A 27,288-nucleotide genomic window follows, 5' to 3' on the forward strand; every position below is an offset into this window, starting at 1 on the left:
TGCCTCCCCACCCCCCATGCAACACACGGCAATGCAGGAAGCTGCCTCAGTGGCTCTTCTAGGCTCATGGCAGCAGAAGGAACTTCTGAGCCCTCCTGCAGCTGTGCAAGCAGTTACTCAAAGGTTTATTTCTGAGTCAAGACCATCACTCATAATGGCAGCTTAATCCAGACTTGGCTTAAGAATATTAATTAAGTAGTTTATTGGAATTCCTCATGCCCCGTCTTGCAGTGGCTCATGATTGATGTCTAGAGGAGCCATTCTCAGAGCCTGGGACAAGCTTAGCTGAGGCCTTCCTGATCCTTTTTTTTAATTTTGAATAATACGTGTTCAGCTGATCAAGAATATCACTACTATGGCTAAAAGCAGCTGCAAGAACAACTAGCCTATGTGTTATCTACTCATTCCCTGTGGGACACCCATGAAGGGCAGCTATCCCTCTTCCACAGCTGCACAGAGCAAGTGCCAGTTCTTCATGGGGCACAAACCTGACAACCTGGAGTTTTATCCTTGCCTCAAAAGCCCTTCTCCTGCCCCTCATTAGGCCACCCTTCATTTTATCACAGGGATCTAATTTCTCATCGGTTAGTTGTTTGCTTTCCTCTGCAGCCACACTCCTCGGCATCAGCAGCACTGCAGTTACGAACACGTGGCAAAGGCTAATATCTGTCCAATTTGAGCTTATTTTACAACAGTTTGAACTTGACTGACGGTTGATGGACACAGACTACAACTGTAAAAAACCCAGGGAGCTCCTTAAAGCACGTGTTTCATTTATGCCAAACCACAGACATGATCTTTTCTGCTAAACCACATTGGAAAAGGAAATTCCATTCACTGTGTTCAGAGACAGAGGGCCTGAAGCACAGCTGTGGTAGTCTCAACTTAAATGTTGTTCTGCCCTTTTCCTCTCATACCAACATAAGCATTCCCCTTTAAAGTTTGTGTCCTATTTTTCCCATTTTTTTTCCCAGTTTTGTAAAACCAGAACTCAAGGGAAGAAGGGAGAGAAGCAAAAACCCTCTGGAAACCCTTACATTTCTATTCCTCACATCCCCACAGGGGTTTCCCACCTCTCACATGTCTGCCAGACTACAGCTGTTTTGTGTTCCCCTTAATCTGATCACTCGCCAGGGAACAGATGCAGAGCATAAGCAGCAGTTCAACAGCAAATTCTCCTTGCCCAAGAGTTTATCACACCCACCTCCCCCTGTGCATTAAGATGCATCAGCCAAAAGTCCATCTCTGAACCACCTACAGGTAAGCAAAGACCCTGTTATTAAGCAAATAAAAGAGCAGATAAGCAGCTTTGATGACTGTCCTTCCTCAGATCACCTGCCAGGACCCCTTCTCCACCCCACACAGCCCTGATGGGCAGGAGAGCAGTGCTGCCAATCGCAAAGCCAGGCCTGAATGCTACAGAAAGCAGCTCTAGGAAAAACAGGATGCTGATGTACTTTTCTTTCATCAATGAGGATCAATAATCTGTTGGCCAGACATCAAGAGCTTGACTTATCCCCAGGAGAAAGCATGACATGGGAAGGTTTCTGATAAGCACTGCTTGGTCCAAAGGCTTCAGAATCTGCAAAAGGTGCCAATGTGCAGGCTTTATGTTCCCATCTCTCTAGAATGCTGATGCAGAAATAACAGGCAGGAACAGAGCCCCGGTGGATCCTCCAGTTGCTCAAGCAACTTCTCACACACAGAGAAGTACTACTTGAGGTCTCCTCCCAACCAATATGAACAACAGACTTATGAAAAGCACATTAGTAACCCAAGAAGTTACAGGGGAAGGTACCACTTCTGGTTTTGCCTGAAACCAGATCTTCCCTTTTTGCTTTTTGTTTTAAAATAAAAAATGAGGAAGTAATTACAAGTGAAAAAAGTTAAGCTTTTGACTTTGCATTTCACTAGTAAAATACTGGCAAAAAATGCTAATACTTTGATTTTGGGTTACCAAGTGTCTTAGGCATCAAAGCACAGGCTTTTCTGTGCCTACAGAAAAGGAACTCTGTTGGAGAAGCCAAGTTGAAAACATTTCTGGAGGGGTCAAGGCAGATAGGGTTCAGCTGAGCATGCCAGTATTTATTGGAGTCCCCAAATAACCCCAAGCTGCTGGTCTGGGAGAGGGATCCTACTCTCAAGGGTGTCTGTGTTGGGGCACAATCCTGCTCCTGAGGAGGTCCTGAGAAGCAGAAAATCCCTGTCAGGCTGGGCATTAGGCCAGACTGCTGCTTTGTGCCACTGTGATGTCAACAGCAAGTAGCCCGACTTCTCCAACATGTATCACACTTGCTTATGGCCAAGGGCCAGGAAGACACTTCCCAGAAATTACGAGCCTCTCCGTAAAGCTTAGCTGTTTCAGACATGTTGCATTACACTCCCCAGTATGGGTCATTTGATACCTGGCAAACCAAGCACACTGAACTCTCCCCCTTTCTTTTGCTTCACACCACCCATACGCACTTCAGCTTGATTTCACCCAGCTTTTTTGACAGAAATGGTCAAGCCCCATAGAACTGGTTCATAGGGCAATACAATCCAGGGTAACACCCTTTGGGGAAGAGGTGCTTCATTTAAGCTCCTAAAGAATAGCCAGTAATTACTGTTTAGCTGATGCTGGCAGATCTTTGTAGCCCTGACTTGCAGAGCATCTAAGCGTGGCAGAGTAGCCCTACGGTACTTATTGCACAGAGCCCATCTGCCAGCCTGGCCCTCCTCATTTGCTGCAGCACAGCAGGCAAACACAAGACCTCCAGCTTGATTAGCTGAGCTCTCACTGGCTTTCAGCCACTTCAATTTCCCCCCAAGCATGGCCTTTTGGAGAGAAGCAGGATGCTCTGATAGAGATGGGGGAGCTGTTGAGGAAATCACAACTTTGTAGGTATGAAATATTGCCAGTGTCCGTTTTGCGGATCCACTGCTCCAGCAAAAATGAGGTGAGGATGGACAGAAACATGTGGGACAGCAATTACCCAACCTTTCCACCTCATTAACCCAGCAAAGGATCACAGCACTGATGTGAACCTGCTGGAGGAGAGGCCAAGGACAAAGCTACTCATTTCTCCCCCAAAGCTGCAGTAGGATTTGCTTTCTGGGGTGACTTCCCACCCCCCATTCCCCCAGTAGCTGTTCAAGCTGCTACAGCTGCTCTTACTAATGAAGTTCTTTCCTCTCACACAGTGGTTGAGAGAATTTTTCATCTAGGAAACACTTAAAAGAATTGAAGTCTGTTGGTTCAATGGAAACACCCACAGTGCTCATCCAATTGCACCTTGGCTCCTTTTTTTCTGCTACGGGAAAAGAGGAGCACTCTTTCACTGGAGGCTTGGCTAGAATTGCTCCCTTACGTGGGATGCAACAAACTTTCCACCACAGCTAGTGGTGAACATTCCCTTTAACCCATTTTGAATGCCTGAAAATTTTTGACAGGATGGGCAGAAAAACATCTCCATCCATTGAGACCAAACTGGTTGCCTCTGTTCCAGAAGTACAAATCCAACACAGGGGTCAAGGCACACTTGGCAGCTCCTGCCTGTTGCTTGCCCAGCTGATAACTAGTCTAACTTTGCCAGAAAATTAAGTCTTGCCATCATTCACATTGATTTAGATCCCTCTTTTAGGAGTCAGTTACCTCATTAAAACCAACGTGAGCTCCTGGGGCTTGGAGAGGGTCCAGTTAGTCTCACAAGCTGTCATGTCACAGCCAAGTGGTGGAGCACACCCCAGTGCAGATGTGAGTTAAACCAGTGCTGGCTTCACCCATGCGTTTTCTTTTTACATTTGTCACAACTCTATTATCACGCAGCAATTCAATTTCCATGGCTCAGTTTTGCATGCGGGCCCTTTGGGACAAAGCACACACAGGTTTTGAGATCTGCAGGCAGGCTCTTTGCTTTAAGACAAAGAATTTCCTACCAAGCTTAATCCCCTGCAGACAACGGAGCATACAGAGACCCCATTACAGAGACTGAGCCCTGGCTCAGAGCTCTGCACATCAGCTCAGTGCAGAAGCTCATCTTGGATGAGCTACAAAAAGCTTGCAGTCACCAATACTTAGAAAAAAACAACACTTCCAGTTTTAATGAAATGCATTTCAAGTACCTGACTTCCAACCAAAACAGTAATCATTTACACACAAGAACAAGTGGCTGTAAATGAACACATGGGAAGCACGAAGAGCTTTGGACTATAGCAACCTGAACATCAGCCCTGAGAAGCCAGAAGGATTTATTGCCAATGCAACAGCTCACTCACACCTGAGATTCACCGGCAGGCAGGCTCACTGTTGCCAGGTATATGCTGATATCACTCCACACCCCACCCCCCACCCCCCCCCCCGAAAGCAGCCAATTAGGCAGCAAGCACCAGCACAGTTTATGCTGTGGATCCCTGCCTGCTCCATGCCCAGCAGGAGCAGACTGGGGAGGCTACAGCCTGATGACAAAGCTGTCATCCCAATATAGGCACAGCTCCAGTAAGACTGGTACCACGCCTCAGCGCATTCACATCTCACCAGAGCCTGGTCCAGCCCCACAGGCACCATCACCCTCTCCCATTGCTAAAACCGGTGGCTGGACAGTTTAGTTTCCGTTACTGATACAGTGAGCTGAGCCAGAGCCAACTGAACCAAGTAGGGGAAAATATAAAGGTATGGCCCCACATGAGATGTCCTCTCCCAGACCAAGATTTAACCCACACAGGAGTGATTAAAGTACACTTTGCTCATGCCAAAGTAAATTTCATCCCTCAGCCTGCTCTTTAATCTAGCATCTTCCTCTCCCCACCTTCTCCTGCCATGCCATTCACTCCCTCCCACAACGTTTTCCATTTTGATTACATTTGTGTAATTGCACAATTTTCTCTTCTCTTGGAGGTAAAAGGGCACAATATATCCTGACATGTAAAACCCCGAGATTTTTCCCTTCCTCCCAGTGCATCCTTGACTCAAGCCCAGGTCTTACAGTGCAGCTGCCCGTTTCGGTGCTGTCATTGCCTTGTGTTTCCCCATCAAGCCAATTCAGACAGTCTAAAAAGGGCAGCACAGCTCGCTACACCAAGGCAATAGGATTAGATCTAATCTTGTTTATCAGCACAATTAAGGCTCTCATTCAATCTTCTTCCCAGACTCCAGAAGAAAGAAAAGATCCAAAGCACCTGGCAACTCCGAAGAGGAATTAAAAGTTCACACCAAAGTCACTGCAGTCAGGATGAGTGTCACAAGTCAGCAATACCTGTTTCAACTAGAAACTGGGTGTTCTTTTGTATACAAAAAAAGGCACAAAACACCCATATCAAACTCTTTCATTAGGTAGCCCCCAGCCCCATCCCTGCAACAACTGCAGCAGCATGTAAAGAAAAAACAAACAAAAACCACAAAACACATCATTTTTGTTTGGTGCTGTTGTGAAATAACATTAAAGGCACTGTCTCAGAATTCAAAGTCCTCATCAGCCATGTCGATCGCCCAGGCAAACTTCTCCCGTTGAGTCTTGTTGTAGATCTTCTCGATGGGCACACCAAACTTCTTGCACCTGTACAGACCACAGGATAGCAGTGGGTATGTGCTACCCCGTCCTGCTCTGCTCCCACCACAGCAGTCCTCTTCCATCCATGCAACCCCCTTAGCCCCAAGCTGCTTAATAAATCAACTTTGTACCACTGCTGAGAAAGACATGCAAAGTGACTCTTTCTTGCCCTAAGTCCAGAAGGAACACCCTGCAAACAGTTATTTTCAGGAAGGGAAACCTTATCTTTGGATTTTGCTGGCGTCCCCAACATCTCCAGGGCGTGGGCATGTTCCTCTGGGCAGAAGCAAAGTTTATTCCATTCCCCCACAGGCTAAGGCATATGTTTATCCCCCTCCCCAGGCAGGGCTAGGTGACCGGCATGTCTCTAAAGGAACAGCTGCCCCATAGCATGCCCCAAACTTACCAAGCTACGCTAATCCTGGGGTCCAGGTAGTTCAGTTTGGACGTGCCCAGAGCTATCTGCTTGTTCTCCTCCTTATCTGTTGCCTGGACATTCAACTTTGCCAGCTGCTCTTCCAGCCGTTTCAACAGTTTCTTTTTCTTCTCCACATTGCTGAGGGCAGAGGAAGAACATCACAGACAGCATGTTCAAGGAGAAAAGCAGCAGCAGAGGTAAGACACAGAGCAGTTCTCGTCTGCTGTTGCCTAGGAGTATGATGGGAAGCCAATGAGCTTGAACTTAGATCAGAGTAGTCTCTACCCTCGCTTTAAGTCCTGTAAGACCTGAGACTAGAAATACTCCAGAATGGCAGAGTCAAAGATGCCATTCAGCACCAACCTATTTCTGAAGTACTTTGACCTGATAAGACACTTTTACAAAAATGTTACTACCACCAAGGTCAGGCAAGCACGGAACCCAGCATCCAGCAAACACCATCTCCCACAGATCCTGGCTCCATGAGCAAGGACCATCCCCAGCAACCTGCTTTGCATCTCACCAACACAGAGAAGCAGAAAACAAGAAACCCTGGAGTAAAGCATAAAATACAAGCCTCACTGCTCTCCTCCACCCCTCTCCCACCTCTGGGCAACAAGTCACCTTTGGACTCTGGGCCAAGGGAGCAAATTTGGGATAGACCGCATGCAATGACTACTGCAGAGATCAGATCGGTCACAACCCACTACTCAAGTGTCCCCCAAGAAAACCATGCATCAAGGCCAGTACGCCCATCCCCAGCTCCAACCTCAAGCTAGGCATACTTTGCACCATGGCATTTTGTAGGATAACTCCAAGCCAGCAGCTTGGGTTGAAATCTCGGTATTCACTGAGGTGTACCCTAAACACAAAGAAATGCCCCTGAAGGAACTCTTTGCATTCCTACCATTGCAACGAACCATCCACAAGACCTCCACCCATCTGCCAGGCTGCCATAGAACAAGAGGCATCCAAAACCCAACACACACATTTCTGTTCTGATGTACTGCACAGTGTTGGACCACACCATTCCCATATGGAGACCCTCTGCAAAAGAGGATTGTAAGGGATTGTCACTTACACTTCTGCTTTGGCATCTTTTGTGTCTTTGAACTCATCTTCAGCTTTTTTCAGCTCTTGCTGGGCTTCTTCCACCTGTTGCTTCTTGGCATCAATCTGTGAAGGTAAATACGAAATCAGCCCATGCTCCCATCCTCCCTGGAGGTTTCAGCTATCTCCCTCTTTCCCTTTTATTTGCCACACCACTCCTTAACTTCTTTCCAACCCCAACAGCTTGCCCCTGTATCACCTGCTGGAGCTCAAGCATTCCTCAGCATCTTGCAAAAGAACCTCACAGCACGGATGCCAGAAACTCAGCTCTTATCTGTTCATCTTGGGCAACTGCCTGAGAACCGACTGGCTTGTGACAGCGCTGGAGCCCTCTGCAAAATCCCAAGCTCACCAGTAAGGTGAGAAAAATTAAAAGTGGTAGTTCAAGGTATCTCCATAGCAGACCCATGAAGTTTTCAGCTGGTCCTCCTGCAAACAGCCAGACAGGAAAACCAGTTTCCCTAGTCCTGAAACAACTGTGTCAAAGCTGTGCCATCACAAAAGGCACCAAGTGATGAAAAAACATCCTAAACTGTGCCACGTGCTTCATCCAGCATTTGAACTTTCCTCTCCACTCCTAGGTTGCTGATGTCTCTGCACTGATTAAGAAAGCCACTATTCCTGGTTCATTCCCTGCCACGCTACCAATATGATCTCCTTAGGCATCAGGTTATTTACCCTCCCTCTCCTTGTCTCCCCCCTCAACAACAGATCAGGTCCAGGAGCTCTCAGTTTGGTCTGCCTCACCTTGGTCTGGAGTTTTTGCATCGACTTCTCAAAGGTTTTGGGTGTAGACCTCTGATGGTTGCACAGGATGGCCACAGCTCGGTTAGCTCGGTTGTAGGAAAGGAGCTTTCCTGCAACATTGTCCTCAGCTGGAAATAGAAGCATCACCATGTCTCCTTTCTGGGAGCCGAGGAAGACAGGAAACAGGCCAGAGCAGCAGCAAGCTGTTTTCCATCCTTTCTCAGGAGAGAGCAATACTGGTTGTGGAAATTGGTGAAGGACACTTGAGCATCGCTGATACTGTGCCTCATCACCCATATATCCAAGGCAGGCAAAAAATAACGCAACCAACCAGCAGTGCAAGGAAGGAAGAAGAGGAAAAAATACTCCCATCTTGGCTATTAAATAGTCAAGACTATCACTAGTGGGTAACTATTTCTCACTTAACATGGTTCCCAACCTGCTGCATGCCCCCATAAGTTACATGCCACACTACAACATTGTGTGCATCACCAGCCAAGGAGGGGCAGGCAGTTCTAGGGACCCCAAGGCAATGGACAGACATTGCTGAGCCCACTGGCCACATTATGTGGCTGGTAATACCACAAACACTGTCAGTAACTCACAGTTAGTGAGGGCCTTGAGCTGTTCCTGCAGGGTAATGGAGGCATTGTAGGTTCTGAACACTTTGGCACTCAAACCATCCATCAGACTCTGCAGATGTCTGTTCAAGATGGATGTCTGAAGGAAAGAAAGTACAATGAAGTGTGGGAAAAAGGAAGGAAGACAACAAGCAGAAGTCAGGACAATAAAGCACTGGTTTTCTCAGACCTTTTCCTGTCTAAATGACCACGTTAGGCATTAAAAATATAATCTGTAGTTTGCTTGTTGTGTCAGGCCCTCATCTATCAAAAACTGGCACACACTCTACTTAAACCCACAACAAATTTCTCTCAAAGTCAAAAATTTCTGCCCATCTGTGTCCAAGAGGACACATCTTACATCCAGTATCACATCTTACATATATCACATCTGATATCTCTCTTCTACAGAGCACATGGGACTGCAGTTGGACTGGAAACAAAAGATGCTAAGAAGAATAAACTGGGGTTTGGAGGAAGCCTTACTTGTACCAAGAAAGACTATACCAGAAAAATCCTATATAACCAGAAAGAAGCAGCCTCTTCAGAGGAAAGACGGGCAAGTGGGTTATAGGGGATGCAGGCAGAGGGGGATCATGGGTGGCAGCACCCCATATCCTATACCAAGAGGGGGGAGGTTTTTCTAGGGGAGTATCTTGGGAGGGAAGGCTGCAGCACATCTCTCCAGCAGCATCTCACACTTCCCAAGCCCTGGCAAGGTGGAAAAGCATCAAACAGCTGAGGTTTGACACCTCCAGCAATGCCTCAAGCAACACGTGTGTGGGCAGGCCTTCCCAGGCTACAAGAAAAAAGCCTAAGCAGATAAGTTAGAGGATGGAAGGAACAAAAAGACATCTCCTTAGCAGGGACACAGGTTACTGATGAGTGCAGGCAGGCAATGAAGCCTGTGTTCAGCAAAGCAGAGATGCTACTAGTGCAGAAAGAGGATGGGAAAAAGTACTACAGCATCCCAACAGGGTGCTCAAACAGTTACAGTCATGTCTCTGGAGGGGAGAGAGCCAGAACCAGAGTAAGGGATGACCAATGATGCAGCACCACAGCCTAGGAGCCTGCAGGCTGGACAGGGGTGTCACAGGTTTGCTTCTACTCCCTCTGGGCTATCAGTGCAGTTTCAAAAGCTTTGAGGTGACAACGCACATTGAGCCTATCAAAGAGGTCATCTTCCGGGTCCTTGTTCTTTGTGAACAGCTGCAGGTTCTTGAACACCTAAAGAAGAGAAAAGGATGGCCCTGGTCAGGGACGTGGAGCAAATTGCTCCTAGACATCTCCCTCATCATCCAGATGGACTCTGATTCAGACTTGTGTAGTACACATCCTACCACACCACCAGCCTTCTCAACTTCAAGGGCTGGCACTGGGACCTCAAAGCCACTAGTGCCACAGGCTGTTTTCTCCCATCTCTGCTATTACCCCAGGCACTCCAGTTTCCCCACAGACACCATTAACGCCATCCATCCCACAGGCAAAGTGAAAAATAAAGTATCAATGAAAACAGTTCAAGGCCTGATGCCCACCAGTCAATGGAAGATGCTCCAGCAGGAGGCACAACTTCTCTTCTGGTTCATAGGCTAAAACAACCTTGAAAGCCCTACCCCAAAATTCCCCCCCCTTCTCCAGGACAGGGTCAGTTGCCACCCAGCACTATTGCATCTCATGCACATGCTGCCAACTGTGGCGTTAAAGCACAGAGGCATCTTTGCAGCAGGTTTCAGATGCACATCTGGGACTGATGACCACCAAGTGAACCAAGGCAACCGGCTAACCCTGCACCATACTGCCATGCTGGCCGCTGCCTCCATTTCTGCCCCACTCACCAGCTTCTCCACCGACACTTTGTTGTAGTAACGGATTGAGTCTTTCCCAAGGAAGTCAAATTCTACGACATACTCCTGCCCATCCAGATTGGGGTGCAGTTTGATGTGCTCCACGCGCAGGGAGCAGCAGCCAACCGTGTCTGCGGTCTCCCCTTCCTCCTTCTCATTGCCGGCTCGCAGGGCCAGCTGGAAGGAGACAGCGAGTCATCCATCCCAGCCCACTTCAGTTCCCCCTTTCCAAGATTATTGAAGTAGATATGTAGAGATAAAGTAGATATAAAGTAGAGAGAAAACTTTCCCAGGACAGTGCCTCACTGAAGAGTTGCTGGGACCATGGTGGAAACCAGTGACTGCTTCCAGCAGACTGTTTCACTGCTTTAAGAACCCTAAAATGTCCCTCCAGAATAAGGTCACCCAGCTCTCCAGTGGGGTCTTTGCCATCACACAGACACACACGTGCTGTTAAAGTCCAGGAAGGACAGCACAGCTCCTGCACTGCTACACAACTGCATCCTCACACAAGCATCAGCAGATAGTAGAAGTCACCATCCTTCACAACCACTGCCAGATCCCTCTCGTGCAGCAACCCTGGCTACTACAACCAGCAAACACCCATCCACACCAGCATCAGGTGGACCAGCTAAGCTAAACCACAACCTCCATGGATGGGAGACCCGGGGGCCAGGCTGAGACTGCAGATACCTTATCAATGAAGTAGAGGGCCACTGCTCTTTGTCGCTTCTTCATCTCCTTGGACTTCCAATCAGCTTGGTACTGAGCACGGATTTTGTGGACAACATCCTTTAGGCGCCGAGCTATCTCATATTTCTGCCAGTCCTTCTCCCCCTGGAAAGAGGGGCACAGACATTTTCAACCATTGCCCCATCTTCCTTCCACCCTATCAGTTAAACCCTGTTCTGGGAACACCTCCAGCACCTAAATACTGCTCAGACCCCATTGTTTTCTTGAGAAGTGTCCATGAAGTGGAAAAATCAGAGGAGAAAGAGCTCATCTAGTGTTTCCATGCCCTCTGCTGGCAGTGCTAGACCTGGAATCCTGGCCAAGTCTGAACTGCTTGTAGTCTGGAGGTATCCTCCACCTGCTAGCAGCCAGCACACAGTAAATGGGGGGCCAAGCGGTCAAGCACTGTATGGCCATGGCCACTGCTGCTGGGACACCACCTATGGGATGATGCAATCCACTTGCTCAGTTGTGCCCAACTTGTATGCAGTGTCCATATTTACTTTGAGGACTGGAAATAGCTTTAAGCCACCTCTCCCTCCCCACAGTGTTCACTCCCTCCTTCCCAAGGCACTATAGATTGTGATCCCACCTACCCCTACCCTCCATTTACTGGCATAAATTAATTCAACCTTATAGACTCTGATCCCTGTGGACCCTCTCAGCCCCTGCCTGGCTTTCAACAACCTTGGACACATGTGAGCAGCACAGGGATGGCTCTGCCAGTAGCAATCCACCCCTAGAACAGGCTCGATGCTTAACAATCTTACAAATTGGCACACCAATTTAGTTTACACGCTTTTTTCTCCTTTTTGGCAGCGAGTACATTTTCATTGACATGCCACATCTCTGCTTTCCCCTGATCTTTCCACCTGGCAAAAAGCCAGCGGCTCAAAAGGCAACAGCTCTGCCTGAACAGCAGCACCACTCCAACCTTCAGCTTGGAGCTGGGGTTCAGCATGATGTACTTCAAGCAGTTCTGGATGTTCTCCGTCCACGAGGCCAGCCAGGTAACTGTGTTGTCAAAGCGTACCTCTTTCCACTTGTGCCCTTCCGGTGGCTTGGGGATCTTTGAGTCCCTGAGGGCAGAGCAGGGTTACAGCCCACAGACCATGAAGGAGAAACAGGCCATCAGCTCAACTGCTTCTTCAGTGAGCCAAGGACTGTCAACACATTGTGGCATCACTTACAGAAAACATACAGCCCACCCAAAATCACTCCACAACGTGATCAGTTCTAACATTTGGATGCTGGGGGCAACATAGGAACTTGCTGGGCTGGTGGGGAGTGTTTTCCATCAAGACCACAAAGTCTTTGTACGGATGGTTTTCAGATCAATCCAACTCATGTAAGAGTGTTTGCCCTCTAACTTAACCCAATCGCTGCCTTTCCTCCCTCCAGTGACCATCCTGATGCTTCCAACCAGTACAAGGGACCCATAAAATGAGGAAGAATGGCTCACTGGGAAGAGGAGCACAGGAGGACAGAGTTGTCCCTTCTCCAGAGAGACCACAGGAGCATTGCAGTGTTTGTATTTGATGTCAGGTGAACAGTGTGGACACCAGTGAGAGATGGGAGCCGCTGACCAGCTTCCTGCCTATCCTGGCTTCCTGGTACATCCACAGAGAAACTAAGAGTCAGACCTAACTGCAAAGCAGATATCTGGAGGTGACCAGGAGGCAATAGAAGGGCTCCAGTGAGTTCAAGCCTCAGGGTGTGCAAAGCTGTGATTGCAGGAGATAGCAAAAGCACACAGCAGCTCTGAGCAGAGATGTGCTGTTTACCCCAGTCCCAAAAGCAGATCCACAAGTTCAGCTCTTCCCATGGCAACTCACTTGCTGCAGTTGATGATAACATCTTCTGGCATGATCCTCTTCTTCAGCATGCCCATCTTGGGGTGGTCACCACGGCCACGGAAAAGGCCCGGTGGTTCAGTTTTGAAGTTGCCTATCTTCTCCCGGTGACCATCAAGGATGCAGTACCCATACTCCTCCTGGATCTTATCTGCCTCCTCTTTCAGTTTCTGAAACGAGCACCATGCCACCATCATCCCATAGGGTGAAACAGAAATTCTAGACTCATGCCTGCTTATCACTACCCTCCTTTTCACCGAGAAAGGAAGGTTGGAAAGGCAGAGCTCAAAGGATTGGAGGAAGAAGTGAGCATGAGCCCAAGTCCATTCCCAACAAGTGGCTCATCTCCACCCACTTTTTAAATCCTCAGTGATGCTGTCCCAGCACATGCTGGTGAACAAGCATGGGCCACCAGCCCCTTAAGCAAGGTCCACCATCCTCTGGACAGGGCAGGACCCCAAACCATGGTCCTCAAGGATGACTGGACCCTGCAAAGCCAGGAAACATGCAGCATCTGCAGACAAACTTAATGAATAGGCATGTGATGGTCACAGGGACAGAGCTGGTTCAAAGGCCAAAGAGGTCCCGGGTCAGGAGGGCATAACACCAGAAAGGAGACAAGTAGGAGCCAAAATACTCTGAGCTGGTCCCAAAACATGATATCTGGGACTGCATGATATAGGAAACAGTCCTCACCTGCTTCTCCTCTTTGGAGAGTGCTTTCCGCGCCTCGTTTTTGTCCACAAAATACCTGTGGATCTTCGTGAAGTCACATTTGTCCAGGTCTTTGATTATCTCTTGCTCCTCTGAGGTCATCTCCTGAGCAAGACAGAGGGACCAGGTAAAGCCAAGACACAAAACTGACTTCACACAGAGCTGCTGCCTATCTTTCCTTTCCTGTGAAGGAAAGTCAGACACCCACTTGCCAGTTCTTCAGAAAAACCAGAAGGAAGCAGCCACCCCAGCTACAACTACCCTAGCCGCATCCACCCAAGGGCAGACAAAGCTGCCATGGCAGGAGGCCAGGCTGCCTCTGGACACCTCAGCCTGCACCCACAGAGAAGCAAAACCCAACCAGCTCCGGGGTGCAACAACCTCTAACTTCTGCTGTGGAAACAAGCAGTCCCCAAGCATGACCGCAGGCAGCCTGCAGGGACTGCAGAAGCAGCACAAACTTGCCCTAGTACAGCTCTCGCTTTTATTTGGGGACTAAGATGCAGTGCTGTGGGACCACAAGGTTAATCCTTTAGAGGGACATATGCCCCAAACCATTTTTGAAGACGTTTGCAAGACCCAGCACCTAGTGATGCTTTCTTAGGTGGCATCACTAAAACTCACAAGGGAGCACAATTGCCAATGTGGAGGCCTCTAGGATGCTGCAGACAACAAGCCTCAGTCCAACCCACAAGAAGCAAGGAAATAAATAATTACCAGGTTATAGACAATATGATATGATTATAAAGAACTAAGCCATGAAAACCCTCATCCCCTCCATCCCATACCACCACCTAGTGTCTGCCTGGGTTTAATGCTAAGTGTTTAACGCAGAGGATGGACAGCAAGGAAGCCCTCACAGGGAAGGTACCTTCCTCCAGTCATTGAAGAAGTTGTTCTGGAAGACCTCCTTGGTTGTGTATTCATGATCGAGCATTTTTGCATAGAATGTGGCAATTTCCTCCGTGGCCAGGCTCAGCTTCAGGGGTTTGCCTAGGAAGGGAGAGGACCTTTAACATCAGTTACAGGGACAGCCCAACCCCTCTTCCCCAGGCAGGCATTCAGTGAATCCTCAGGCTCACCACGGTGCCAAAACAGGGACAAGAGGTGAGAAGACACTGGCACGACTTCAGCAATGCCCCTCCCCACCCCCACCCCCGACACAGCATTACCAGGGGATCAATACCCAGAGCACCTGGCACAGCAGGATGCTGCTGCAGCCCATCTGCAATCACACACTCCATTTCCTTTTCCACAAGAGTGGAAATCCTGATTTGTTTTAAGGTCACTGAGCCACAGGGCTTTCAGCAGCCACCAAGCGATGATGAGCCCCAAACTAATGGCTCCCCAGCACAACACAGAACAAGTTTGCTCTCTGACCACGATCACTTCCAGGACCACGCTGAATAGCCAGGACCCCACTTGGAGAAGTTTTGTCTCAGTACTTCCCCACATGGACTGAGCAATTGTGGGAAGCTCAAAGCTGAGACTTGTGCAACAGTTACAGATGCAAGAGCCTCTCACAGAATGGTTGGGGTTGGAAGGGATCTCTGGAGATCATCCAGTCCAGCCCCCTGCTAAAGCAGGTTGCAGAGTCACATCCAGGCAGGTTTTGAATATCTCCAGAGAAGCAGACTCCACAGCCTCTCTGAGCAGCCTGTCCCAGTGCTCCATCAACCTCAAAGTAAAAAAGTTTCTTCTCACCCTCAGATGGAACTTCCCACGTTGCAGTTTGTGCCTGTCACCCCTTGTCCTGTCACTGGGCACCACTGAAAAGAGCCTGGCCCCATCTTCCTGACATTCTACCTTAAGATATTTGTATGCATTGATAAGCTCCCCTCTCAGCCTTCTCTTCTCCATGCTGAACAGGCCCAGCTCTCTCAGGCTTCCCTCAGAAGGGAGATGCTCCAGCCCCCTCTTCATCTTCATAGCCCTCCTCTGGATCCTCATGGTTTTCCAGTGGATCTTGATAATTTCTTGGAGGTGGCAAAGCCACCATCCTCCCCTGAGTTCTCTGGCTAGAGCAATGAAGTCTAGTGAATCCAAGGAACATCTTGGCTTTTCCCAGGAAACCAATGCTTTGAAATAGCTTTTCTAGGCAAGCTGCAGGAAAAGTACCCTGCAGAGCTCCAGGGGACTGTTCAATCCTACTTGCATTAGACACCGAGTTCTGGTGCTCCTGAACTGCAGGGTATGGTGGGTCACCATGGTCTTATAGAAGCCTCATGACAACCTACATACACTAGCTCAGACATTGTCCCTTCCTGCCTGTCTGGTCATTGCCTGTCTGCAAACACTTTTTCATCCAGGGGATGGTGACACCTTTTAGCAAACCTGCCAATGTCACCCAAGATCCCAGGCCAAAACCACCAGCCTAGGTGCACATAACATAGATGGATCTCCAACAGCCGAGAGGCCACAGAGAAGATACAAACCCTATGCAGGACTACACGCTGCTGCCAGGACTTCTCAGAGCCAAAAAAAGTTGACAGCCCCACCGATGTCCCAGCAGTGCCCTCTGGTGACAGCGTTGCCAGACACCTCATTTCCCAAAATCGGCCTTTTTTTCTACTGTAAAAAAAACCCCAAACCCACAAGGTATAGGAAGCCCAAGTGAGGGGTCTGAGGAGGACCAAGACACCATGGGACTGTGGTGCCCTACCATCTCTGGCATCCCTTGATCAAGCCTCAAGGTCCTTACTGCCTCCTTCCCTTGATCTGTCAGAGAACATGTTGCTCAGGGATGAAGCTGAGAACAGGGAGAAGATGACAGCCCAGCAGGCACGGTAGGAAACCAAGGGGGACAGCAGAGACCTAGATCTGTCCTGTCAATTTCAGTCCCTCAGTGATGCACTGAGTTGCTATAGAGGCATGGTGGCTCTGGGGACAACATCAGAAGCCGTGACTAAGAGCTCACAGCAGCTCAGTCAAATCCTGCAACATCTTAGAGGGCAAGTGAGTGATGTGTCAGTCACAGAGACCACAGGACAGGCAAACTGCAGCTCTCAAAAGTAAAAATCACATTTTCTCAGCTTGTGGGGAAACCATGCATGAGCTGACTTAAAGCTCAAACTCAAAAGGCATCTTAATGAGACTTTTTTTTTTATCTCCAGTCCATCTTCACAAGAGGTATACAAGGACTTCAGGCTACAGCATCAAGATGCATTGCTTCCCCTAGAGAAACTTCAGGTCCAGCCCTACCAATACACATCCCACAGCCAGGAGGGGCTGTGGGCAGAGGCACAAGTCTCAGATCCACACATGGTTGCATTACAACACCCTAAAACCAGCTGCACAGGGGTCCTCACCCTGATAAGGGTGCCCCACATGGGAGGGGATGAATGAAGCACACTGCATCCATCAGGGGCTCGTTAGCTGCCCAAGAACCCCGTAAATCCTACCACATGCAAAACCCTCCAGCTTTACTCAGGGTTCAGGCTTTATCCAGTGGGATATTTAGGCCTTTTATTCTGTGTTCTGCAATACTGCCCATGTCCCACCCCCATATAAGAGAAGATACCAGCTTTTTGGCCAGGCAGAGGACATGCCTCATGTCCTACCACAAGGCAGACATACCGTCATAGTAAAACTGCACATTATCAGGCAGCGGCTCATAGAGGGGGGCGAAGTAGGGTCCTCTGTGCTCCAGCTGAGTCCACTTTACCCCATCTTCTTTCTTCTCCTCTTCCCACCTGGGACAGACACAGGGACCCATGAGATCAAACCAACCCAGGGTCTGGGACCTTCTCCCAAGGTTCCTCTAGGAAGATTGTCTATGAGCACTGTCTGTTGCTGCAAAACCCAAGCGAAATCCTGTTGCCTCTGCTACTGCCTCAGTTTCCCCATTCTTTCAAACAAGGAAGACAACGCAATTCAGGGAAAGGTGTCTTGAGGAAGAGGACACACTTGGTGTGGTGACACAGAGGGACACAGGGGGAGAGTGAAGGGATGGATCAGTCAACCAAACTCATGGGCACAGGGAGAGGCCCCACTGCAGAGCCACAAAGGCTGCTCAGTTTGCACAGAGGTGGCTGCAAGAACTAAAAACATACCCTCCCTTCCCTCCCCATCCCTCCCTGCCTCCTTTATTTAAGGAACCACGCCCCAAAAAAAGTGCATAGGTTCGTGTGTACATGCCAGAGATGGGCAACACACAAAGTCCATGACTACTTACTTATACCTATGATTTTAATGTAAATAAGACCTTAATGCACCTCTACCCACTCCAGAGGAAACAGGATTTTAAAGTCACTGCATGCTTTAGTTGTGAAGATTTTTTTAAAGAAAAAAGTAAAAAAATAAAAAGGTCAAAAAAACCACCCTCAAGATTACAAGAATAGCATTAAAGAGGTAACGCAGCTCAGGGGCGGAGGATGAAGCCCGCTGGAAGAGCATCGCTGACAGCAGCGCACGGAACAGGCAGGGCTCTGCATCACCCTGCAGCTCAGCACCAGCCAGGCTGGCACCGGCCCTGGACCCCAGCACCTCTGGAAAGAAGAAGGATTGCTGGGAAAACCCAGCAAGGGGAAGAAAACCGCCTGGGTTTCTTGCTCAGCAGCGCCCCGGAAGCATTTCTGACTTTTCTCTTCCCCACGGGAAGCAGGGTAGAATAAATCGCTCAGGTCAAAAGGTGCAACGTGCCAAGAAAGCATAGAAAAAAAAAGAAAAAAAAAGGAAACATCCTAAAGAACGAAATAACCATTAAGCTACAGAAAACGTGGCTGACAGCATCTCAGGCAGGCAGCTGCAAGGGCTGTTTGCGGGACACCGCAAGGGCTCCACCTCCCCTCCCAAAGTCAGGCGATCCCCCACCCTGGCGGCATTGCCCACTCACCTGCTGCAGCCCCCCGAGCCCCGCCGGAGCCCAGCGGGGGGCAGCCGGGGGCGAGGGGCCCTGCGGCCGAGCAGCGAGGCGGCGAGAGTCCGGTACATGCCCCTGAGCCACCCACGGACACACGGAGGCTGGTGGATGCCCAGGTCACCCCGAGCATCCTGCCCCAGCACCCTGCTACCCACCGGGCTGCGGTGGTGCCGGTGCCTCCGGCATCACCCGGAGGGGCCACCACCGTGCCCAAGCGGTCCGCGTTGTGGCACTCCCCACATGCCGGAGTGGTGAAGCCTTATGGGAAATGTAGTTCTGCCCCTGTTGTGGAGCAAAACTGCTGCAAAACAAGCTGATGCTCGGTACCAGCCTCTCGCCTCCATACCCGGCTCCAGCCCCCCAAACAAACAAGAGAGCTTCATAGGCCCATTTTTCATGCCACTCTGTGCTCTACAGGGGCTGTCCCAAAGGTCCAAGCGCTCACGGACATCCCTGTCTGGGATAACACACTAGCAGCTCCCTGCAGCTGGGGTTTGCAGCAGGCTCCAAACCATCCCCCCACCACACAAATGTTCCTTCTCTGCCCCAGAGTGATGGGGTGCTCTGGGAGATTGTGACATCAAGTGGCTAAAGCCACTGCTCTCTTGAAAGGGATTACATCCTTTCCCAATGCTCTTGTGCCAAAAAGCTTGCCTGGATCAATCAAAAACTGCTGAAAAAGTGGGAATAAAATAAAATGCAGCCCCTCTACAACTCCCCGATATAGGTCCCGCTGTCTTGGAAGCTGTTTGATTACAAGGCATTATACAAATCCTCTCCTTCCACCTGAGAACCACCCTGGCTGGGCACTGGCAAAGTCATTTCAGGAAGAATACATATTGTATATACTGTTATAAGAACAAAAAACTATCATTCAAATACTATTCTGTATTTAGAACCTCTCATTATCTCCCACCCCCTTTCTGTTGCCAAGAGCGCAGAGTTTAAGGCTTAATACAGCCGAGCAGCTGAGAAATAGTAGTAAAAAACAATTTTCAGTTTCACCCTAAGAAATAAAACTAAAACCCCAATTGCATTAGCATTAGACCTGCCCACAGGCCAAAGGCATGCAGAACACTTGCCATTTCCACTTCTTTTCTGCCTCTGCATTCTTTTCTTCTTTCTCCTTCTTTTTAGCCTTTTTGTTTTTCTTTTCTTCTCCTTCTTCCTTAAATTTCCTTTTCCGAGTTTTCCCTGTGGTCATGTCCACTTCACTTTTCTCTTTGCTCTCGTTGCCCTTCTCTTTCAGTTCCCCCTTTGGCTTTTTCTCCTTGATTTTCTGCTTTTTCTTTTTCCCTGGCACATCTCGCTTCCTTGCCGCCTCCTCCTCCTTCACCTCCTGCCCAATCTTTGCACTCTGCATCTCTCTCCACCCTTTCTCATGCACCTTCTCTTCCTGCTCCTTTACTCCTTTTCCATCTTCACTTTGCTTTGCCACTCCATCTCCCACCCCTTTCTCTCCTTCCTCCTCATCTGTCTTCTTCAGCTTTTCCTCCTCTTCCAACATCTTTTCCTTCTTTACTTTCTTCTTCCCCATCTTCTCCACCCCCTCCATTTTCACCTTCTTGCGCTTCTCTACCTTCCCCTTCTCCTGCTTTTCCCTCCAGTCACCCCATCCCTGGGTGCTGCTGCTTCCTTGCTTGACTCTGTGCTGTCCCCTTCCCCAATTCCTGCCCCCATCAACACACTCCTCCTCAGCACCCTCCATCACCTCCCTGGGACTTTCCTCAAACTCATCCTTCCTCCTCCCTCCTTTTCTCCCCAGCTCCCTTCCCTGGTGCTTCCTTTGCTCTCGCTTCTTCTTGCTTTCTTTTTTTCTTTTCAGGTCTTGGGCATCCCCTTGTTGCTGTGGGACAAGGAGGTTCAGCTCCTCCTCCTCACCCTCCCTCATAGCCGCAAGCCCCACATCCACCTTCAAAACCCCAGGCTCTCCAGAGGGGTATGCAGCCCCACCAGCAACACCATCACTTGGGTTTGGGACCTGTGGGAAGCAGCCATAAGGGAAGAAATGCTGAGACTGGGAAAGGAGAGACCTTATCCCAAAGCCCAGGTGAATGGAGGAGGTGCTAAGGGATGGGCCCCATGCAGGTTTGGGTCCAGGGGCTGACAGTCCCCCCAGGTTTCCTACCTCAACTCCAGCCTTGGTTGTTCTTCCCACTGCACAACTTCCTCTCTGGGGTTTGCACTGCAACCTACAACAAAAGCACAGCCACTTCTCACTGCTTTGGTGAGCAGTAGCCTCCTTACATGCAGAATTAGGGGGTTGCTCCCAAATAAGCCCTTTGTTTCCCCTTCAAGCACAGCAGCAACACAGGTGCTGCAGCAGGTGGAGATATCCCAAAGCAGCAGTGACTGGCCCCCATAGGAACTGGCACCAGTTTGCAGCTCATGGCATAAGGATGCTCAACCAAGCAGGAACACAGGTTCTCCAGACCAAACAGGGGAGGTCCCAAGGAAATGCCCCCAGAGACATCTCTGCCCAGAGAAGGTGACAGGTTTACAAGGTTTGGCAGCATCACAGAAGAGGACAGGGATGACATCAGGCTGAGCATTGCTGACACACAGGAGGACGAGACCTTGTGATGGGACACATCTCCTGCGACTGTGGGGGACAGGCTCTCCCACTCCCCTCCCAAGAAGGCAGCCTGAGCACTGGCACAACAAGGAAGGACACAGCCTCATCAGTGCAACACACTGCAGGAGAAGGAGTGTCAGGATCCATGATGTCCACGATCAGCAATAGAGTTGGGGAATCCAGGAGCATTTTCCTGGTCAGCAGAGAAGTCAGGTGAATTTTGGAGCTTTCTGCAGGATTTGCAAGCATTATAAATCACCACCCTGCCCCTGTAAAATACTTTCTCACAAGGCTTCTCCAAGACAGGCAGAGAGTTGGGAACATCATAAACCTCTGAGCTGCTCATGTTCCTCATGTTCCAAAAAAAGCAAAGCAAGAGATGAACAAGACAGTAGCAGGCACAGCCTAAACCAACCTACATCTTGTAGCTTGAGCCTATATATCCAAGGGTTGAGGTGATGATGTCTCCTTGCCCACAGGGAAACTTAGGTCTGTCTCTGCTGGGTCATTACTGCCTCCCAGCTGAGTGAGATGCCCACTAGGCTGCAGAGCATCATATCCCCAGCTTGTAATTGGCACCACCATCAAAAACCCAACTTATCCAAGCAAGTAGGTGAAAAGCAACCAAAGCCACATTCCTCCAGTCCATGCTAGGTGAGCTTGGAGATGAGTTCAGACCCTTGTACCAGTCTACAGGTCAGACCCATTGCCTGCCTTTATCCCTGCTGGCACCCCTCGGCATGGCCAGCTGCTACCTAGGAAGGAGCTTAGAAGCCAGGTTTCTCCTTCCGATGAGGATGGTGGTGCCTCCCCTGCACACCCAGGTAAGAGCATGGAAAGATGAGCCACAGTTTCTGCTTTTAGCCAAAACATCCTGCAGACATGGTTTCTGCAATGGAAAGTGAGAATTTTGGCCCATTTCTAAAAGTTCATTTACGTTGATGCTAAATTACCAAACTGTGGGACATCAGTGTGATACAGGGCTCAGGAAAGCCTTCGAGCCTGCTTGGGATGGAGGCAAGAAGCTCTCAAAGAAACGAGGGGCCAAATGCTTTTTCCACACAGCTAGAGCATGTTACACAATCGCCACTAAACTCATTAGGGCAAATGGCCCAGCAAAACACACTCAGCCCCTCCAATCTCATTAGTAGCCAAGCAGATTCATGACTCAGAAGGTGAAGTCTTGCCACCTTTTGGGATCGGCTCCTTCCCCAGAAGGTCTTATTAGCGGCCTCTCACCGGACATGAAAGCCCCTGCCTGTAAGACGCAGAGAGGATTAACCTGCTAAGGGCCAGCTTTATGAGTTCAGCTGCCTATCTCTGCCCAGATCTAGGATGGGGCGAGGGAAAGAAACACCCTTTTCCCAGGCTTTGCAAGGCTGGTTGTTCCCATTAGCATTTCCCCACCACCTACCTCTGTATTTATGTAGGTATGTGCATCTGAGCAATCGCGCCCTGCTGACTCTAGCATCCTTGGGGTGCTTGGATGGGGCCAGGAGCCTCTCATTCCACCCTCAAATCCCAGGATGGGGCCTCATATTCCACTTGTGATGTGAAGACGCCAGGACACAGTCAAGATGCCCAGTGAAGGCATCATCAGCAGAGTGGTCTCAGTGATACGGGAGGCAAAACCAGAGCTGTGCAACCCCATGGCAAGGAGAGGAAGGACAAACTTAAAGTTCTCTGGGCAAAAAGCATTCAGAAAGTGACCCAGCTTACCTTGAGGAGTCTTTCAGCCCCACTGATGGCCCTTGGTGGAAGGTCAATTTGGTCTCCGCCTGAAAGACACAAAGTGTTGATCTGGGAGAAGGTTAGCTGGCATGGGTACCCCAACAGCAACACCACCCCCAAGCAATCACTCAGCCTCTACAATGGCAGCCAGACAGGCCACAGTACCCATGTGTCATTGACTTCACCTTGCTCTTCCTCAGCCATCTTGGCTAGAAACCAGGAGCCCAAAACAGCAGGCTTTTCAACAAGTGTAAGGACAGCTTTGAGGTTTCACAGGGTTAGGAAATCCCCGTCTTAATTCCAACAACACTGAAAAGGTATTTTATAGAGCAAAAACATGAACACTATCACCCTTCTTCTTCAACCACCTGCTAATTAGATGTGTTTCTGCTATCAGGGACAGGAGTCCAAAACAGCAGAAGGGGTGGAAGGTCTCCAAAACCATGAAGCATCAAGTGACAGCTTACAGACATCCATGCCAGCTTAGTCCTTAGAAGATTAAATGACCCTTGTAGAAGGTGGCAAGAGGGAAAGAGGGGGGGGGGGGGAGACATAGGGTGGGAAATACAACAAGGGTGAACAGAGGACAAGGAAGAGAAGGGCAAGCAGAAGGAAAAAAGCAAAATATAGGGAAAGTGGGGACAGGACCTAGAAGAAAATGAGCTCAGAGGAGACTCAAACAAAGCCCTAAGAGCTGACTCACGGAGGCCACCAGAAATGTTATCACATTTGGCACACTCTTTCTCAAAGCTGAAGCCAGGTGGTTCTGCTCCTGACCGTGCAAGGCTATGTCTAACCATGCAGTGCCCTGAAACCTGTTCCAGCTTAATCTGATGCTTGCCAAGTATTAAGGCTCTTGTTATGAATTCTGACTTCCCCAAGTTTCTCTTTCGAAGGCTTTCAAGGGAGGCCAAAACCACACAAGGATTTTTTTTGAAAGCTGCTGCTGAGAAGCTGCTAGGTTAACTCAAGGGAAAAAAAAAAACCCAAGTTAATTATAGGTTAGTTATGGCAATATAAACTTCCGTTCCCTGGGAATACACCTGCTCTCAAATTCACAATCCTTCAGCTCCTGTCAGAAATCAGGTTGGTAAATTCAGGAGCAGACAGTCACGATCTTACAAAGAAATTCTGCATGCAAATGCCTGATGCTTGCACCAGGAACACCAACACCACCAGGACACCAACCACAGGCACCCTTGGTGGTGTTTCAAGGCTGCACCTTCAATTTCATCCATTCAGGAGTGTTTGCTGGCATTTTAAGACCCAGTTTGGAAAAGCGATGGAGACTCACCATGGGGAAGAGAAAGAACATCTCTGCTGGTTTTACATACTAAGAGGACAAGTACAATATGTTAATGTGGGCAAAGCAAAACGTAGGGGGGTATCAGCTACAATCTGTGCTCTCCAGCATCATCCAAGAAGAGCAGTGAAGACCAAATGCCTCAGAAAGGGATGCTACCAGGATGAGACCAATCCTAGCCTCAAGCTTGGAAAGTGTTGGAGACACCCATGTTCTGGTGCTCCCCATTAGTGCCAGTTCACACTCTTGGTCCAACACCAAAATGTGACTGATTCAACCCCGTCACATGCATCTCAGCTTCAGGCAGTTTACTCTTTAATTCAATTCAAGATGCTCCAAGGATCCCTTTCAGGGGCTCATAACCACAAGTTGTAGGACACCATCCTCACAGCTCCCTTGAGAGCAAACCATGAGTGCTACTTAATCCTTAATACTTAATTAAGCACAGACACCACCACATACCAACCCAGATGCAGCTCCCTCCTCTGCTTGGATCTCATCCTGTAGGCTCAAGCCAAGACTTGTCCCTTTTGCAGCCTCTTGCTTTAGAGAACTTCTTGGCCAAAAAGGAGACAGAAAAGGAACACAAGTTTTTCCCTTAATAAAAAAGCTTTTTGATAAAGCAGCCCAAGAAGAGCAGAGTTGGGCATGGTGCTCCTGTGCACTACTCTGGGGTGAACCCAGCTGGGGAACCCCAACACACAGGGGTGCAAAGCCCTACAGGTCCCATCTCCTCCCCAGCTGCCACGATCAACACACCCATCCAGCCAAAGGGTTACCTGCTGATGATGTTTTCCTGCAGTGGCTTCTCCTTGACCTCTGGTGATTTCTTCTTCCCTTTTACCATAGAGGGCTGTGCACCAGGACAGAACAGTGCAAGAGAGAAAGAAATTCACACAGTGGCTTTGATGCCCACAAAACACTGGAGACAGTCACAAGGGTCATCTCAACATCCAGGCACAGAGAGGGCTGGCTGGTACCTGCACCATGCATAGCATTTCCTTTGGCTTCTTCTTCACAACCTTTCCCCTGAGCACCTTCAGCACCTCCTGCCCCTTCCCTGACTGGCTCTTTTGCTTCCTGAGGATAAGGACAAATTCATGCCACCAAGGCCAAGCAGGCAATGCCTGCAGCAAACCCCTCGGCAGCAGAAATAAGCCATGGCATGATACCACACTGCTTAACCTCCATGTCTAGCAGCACCAAAAAAGGTCTCCCAAAAATAAGTTTGGAGGGCTTTCCCCACTGACCATTTCAGGGCTGAGCCGCCCAACAGGACCAGCTGCAGCAAGCATGATAACATGATGCTGGAAGCCCCTCAAAATTCCCTTCCATGCCCCATGGTACCCACCTGCTGGCATTCTTCATCTCAGTGGCCTTCGAGACCCTAATGGGACAGGCACCTATTGGCTCTTCAAGATGTGATACAGGGTTAAAGCAGCATCCCATAGGATGGTCACTGCAACAAGATGTGACAGTTGTGTAGCTGATAGCACCCCAGTTTTGCTCTTAAGAGGAAACCCCAACAGGTACTCACTCCACAGCCTAACCCTGAAGCATGCAGCTACCCACAGGGCCAAGCTCAGCTTTAACAAGGATCCAACTAAAACATCAAATAGAAAAGCCTTGAGCTCAGACCCTGAGCTGTTGTTGGAGACGGCACATATAACATGGCTACCAAAATAGAAGGAAAGACCCCCCAAACAGCATAGGAATTCACAGCACCAGGCAGGTGGATGGGGATTGCACACTGGGCTGGATTTACACCCTCAGAACAGCCCAGGGTACACGGCAAATATTATTCAGGCCCTAATTACACCCAGAAAACCACCACAACAAAAACAATAAAACACAGCAGAGAGACAGGAGCACAACTGAGATAATAGCTCTCCCCACCAAAGCAGGCAGCTAAGCCACCATCACCCAGCTATCACCTGTCCTCTTTTTCTCATGGATAGAGCAGCCAGACCTCCCCAAATCCCTGCTCCCCCTGGAAACTCAAAGCCTCAGAGGATGCAAGAAATAAGGACCATATTCACACAGCACCAAAGCAGTCCCTATCCATGAAGGGCCTTCACCAGTGAGACAAAAAATGTGGGCTTCCCAAGGTGAGAACAAACTACAGAGCACCAGAAGACATCCCACAAACTTTTCAAGGAGTAGAAAACACATTGAAAAACATCCATATTTTACCAGCCTTTGGTGAGCCACGAGCGCTTGCAGCTGCTGATAGGACCTCACTCAGTACATGGTGACATGCTCCCCTCAAAGCCTTGCAGACTGGAGAAGACCTCACCCCTTGCCCAGCTGCCTCCCTAAAAGCAACGCCTCTCTGCAGGCAGCTGATTTAAAGACTCCCTCAGCGCCAATTGGAGGGTCCTGCCCCAAAATGCACCCTGGGAAATGAAGTTTTAGCTCAACAACTGAATTCAAGGAGAAGCCCTAGCCAGCATCTTTTTAATAAGGGTACCTGCTGGGGGAAAATACTTTATGCTGCTTGTTGGGTTAGACTAAACACATTAAAATCAGCTTAGGGAAGTCTACCTTCCAGCAGATAACCCCTCTTCAATTATTTTATTACGTTAGTTCCCCAAACCTAGCCTTTCTTAGGTGTCCATCAGAGCCTTACTGTTGGAGTTAGAAAGGTCTTTGAGCCAAGATACTTGGTGTAGAAGGCCAATATCCTACAGAGTGTTGCATACTACTGCCTGTAACCCTTGCACTAAGCACTCACCCCCTCCCCCTCCTCTCCAGCCCTATTAATGCACGTTAGTCTATTGCTTTCACCTGGCCATCAAGCACCTTGTCACAGCTGAGCCTCAAAATGACCTCAACCACCCTCAACCTGGTGTAAGCAACACTGCTGGAAAGGGTCTAGTGCAAAGGGGCCACAGGGACTTTGCAGAGCAAAGCTTTCCCCTAAAATATTGGGTTTGGGGGCAAAAAAAGGCATTGCCCCATGTTGAAATCCCTGGCCAGGGTAAGTAGCGGGGCCACACGTTCCCCTGTGAAGATGCTGCCTGGTTCATGGCCAGGAGTGGAAACGCTCAGAGGCAGGGCTGGCTCTAGGCAAGCCCCTTTGATCCCTGTTGTGCCACCCGGGGAAAAAACATCCAAGCCACCTTTCTTGCTGGATGAGTAAAAGTTGTCAAGGAATAGGAGCCAGCCCTGGGGCAGGGAACAGGAGAGGACAACTTCATGCTGGGGCTTGTTCACTCTTGGCTGCCTTCTGTCGAGCCAGGGACTGGTGTA

At 49.3% G+C, this 27,288-nt stretch overlaps 1 protein-coding gene across 2 annotated transcripts; it reads right to left on the reverse strand.

Moving 5' to 3' along the window:
- Window positions 1-5,289: 5,289 nt before the first annotated feature.
- On the reverse strand, window positions 5,290-18,670 carry TOP1MT (DNA topoisomerase I mitochondrial). Of its 2 annotated transcripts, none has more exons than XM_027812982.2 (14): window positions 18,401-18,670; window positions 17,143-17,258; window positions 14,438-14,559; window positions 13,549-13,671; window positions 12,835-13,022; window positions 12,033-12,078; window positions 10,961-11,104; window positions 10,259-10,444; window positions 9,582-9,650; window positions 8,409-8,523; window positions 7,804-7,931; window positions 7,028-7,122; window positions 5,935-6,084; window positions 5,290-5,534 (listed from the first exon to the last, which is right to left on the reverse strand). In XM_027812982.2, the coding sequence occupies exons 1-14, from the start codon at window positions 18,496-18,498 to the stop codon at window positions 5,432-5,434; spliced, it is 1,683 nt and encodes a 560-aa protein (XP_027668783.1). In that variant the 5' UTR covers window positions 18,499-18,670; the 3' UTR covers window positions 5,290-5,431. The 2 variants fall into 2 exon arrangements, with proteins under 2 accessions (XP_027668783.1, XP_014139853.2); XM_014284378.3 differs by having other exon boundaries at window positions 11,934-12,078.
- Window positions 18,671-27,288: the final 8,618 nt, after the last annotated feature.

This window comes from Falco cherrug, chromosome 3, assembly GCF_023634085.1.
Source record: "Falco cherrug isolate bFalChe1 chromosome 3, bFalChe1.pri, whole genome shotgun sequence".
NCBI classification, from domain to species: domain Eukaryota; kingdom Metazoa; phylum Chordata; class Aves; order Falconiformes; family Falconidae; genus Falco; species Falco cherrug.

Coding starts and splice junctions, on each gene's coding strand:
- TOP1MT (XM_014284378.3), bottom strand. CDS start 18,498: ATGTACCGGACTCTCGCCGCCTCGCTGCTCGGCCGCAGGGCCCCTCGC. Junction 11,105..11,933: donor ACCCCAGCTCCAAGCTGAAG/GTTGGAGTGGTG, acceptor CCCTCTTTCCAG/GGGGAGAAGGACTGGCAGAA. Junction 10,445..10,960: donor CCCTCTACTTCATTGATAAG/GTATCTGCAGTC, acceptor GTCTCCTTCCAG/CTGGCCCTGCGAGCCGGCAA.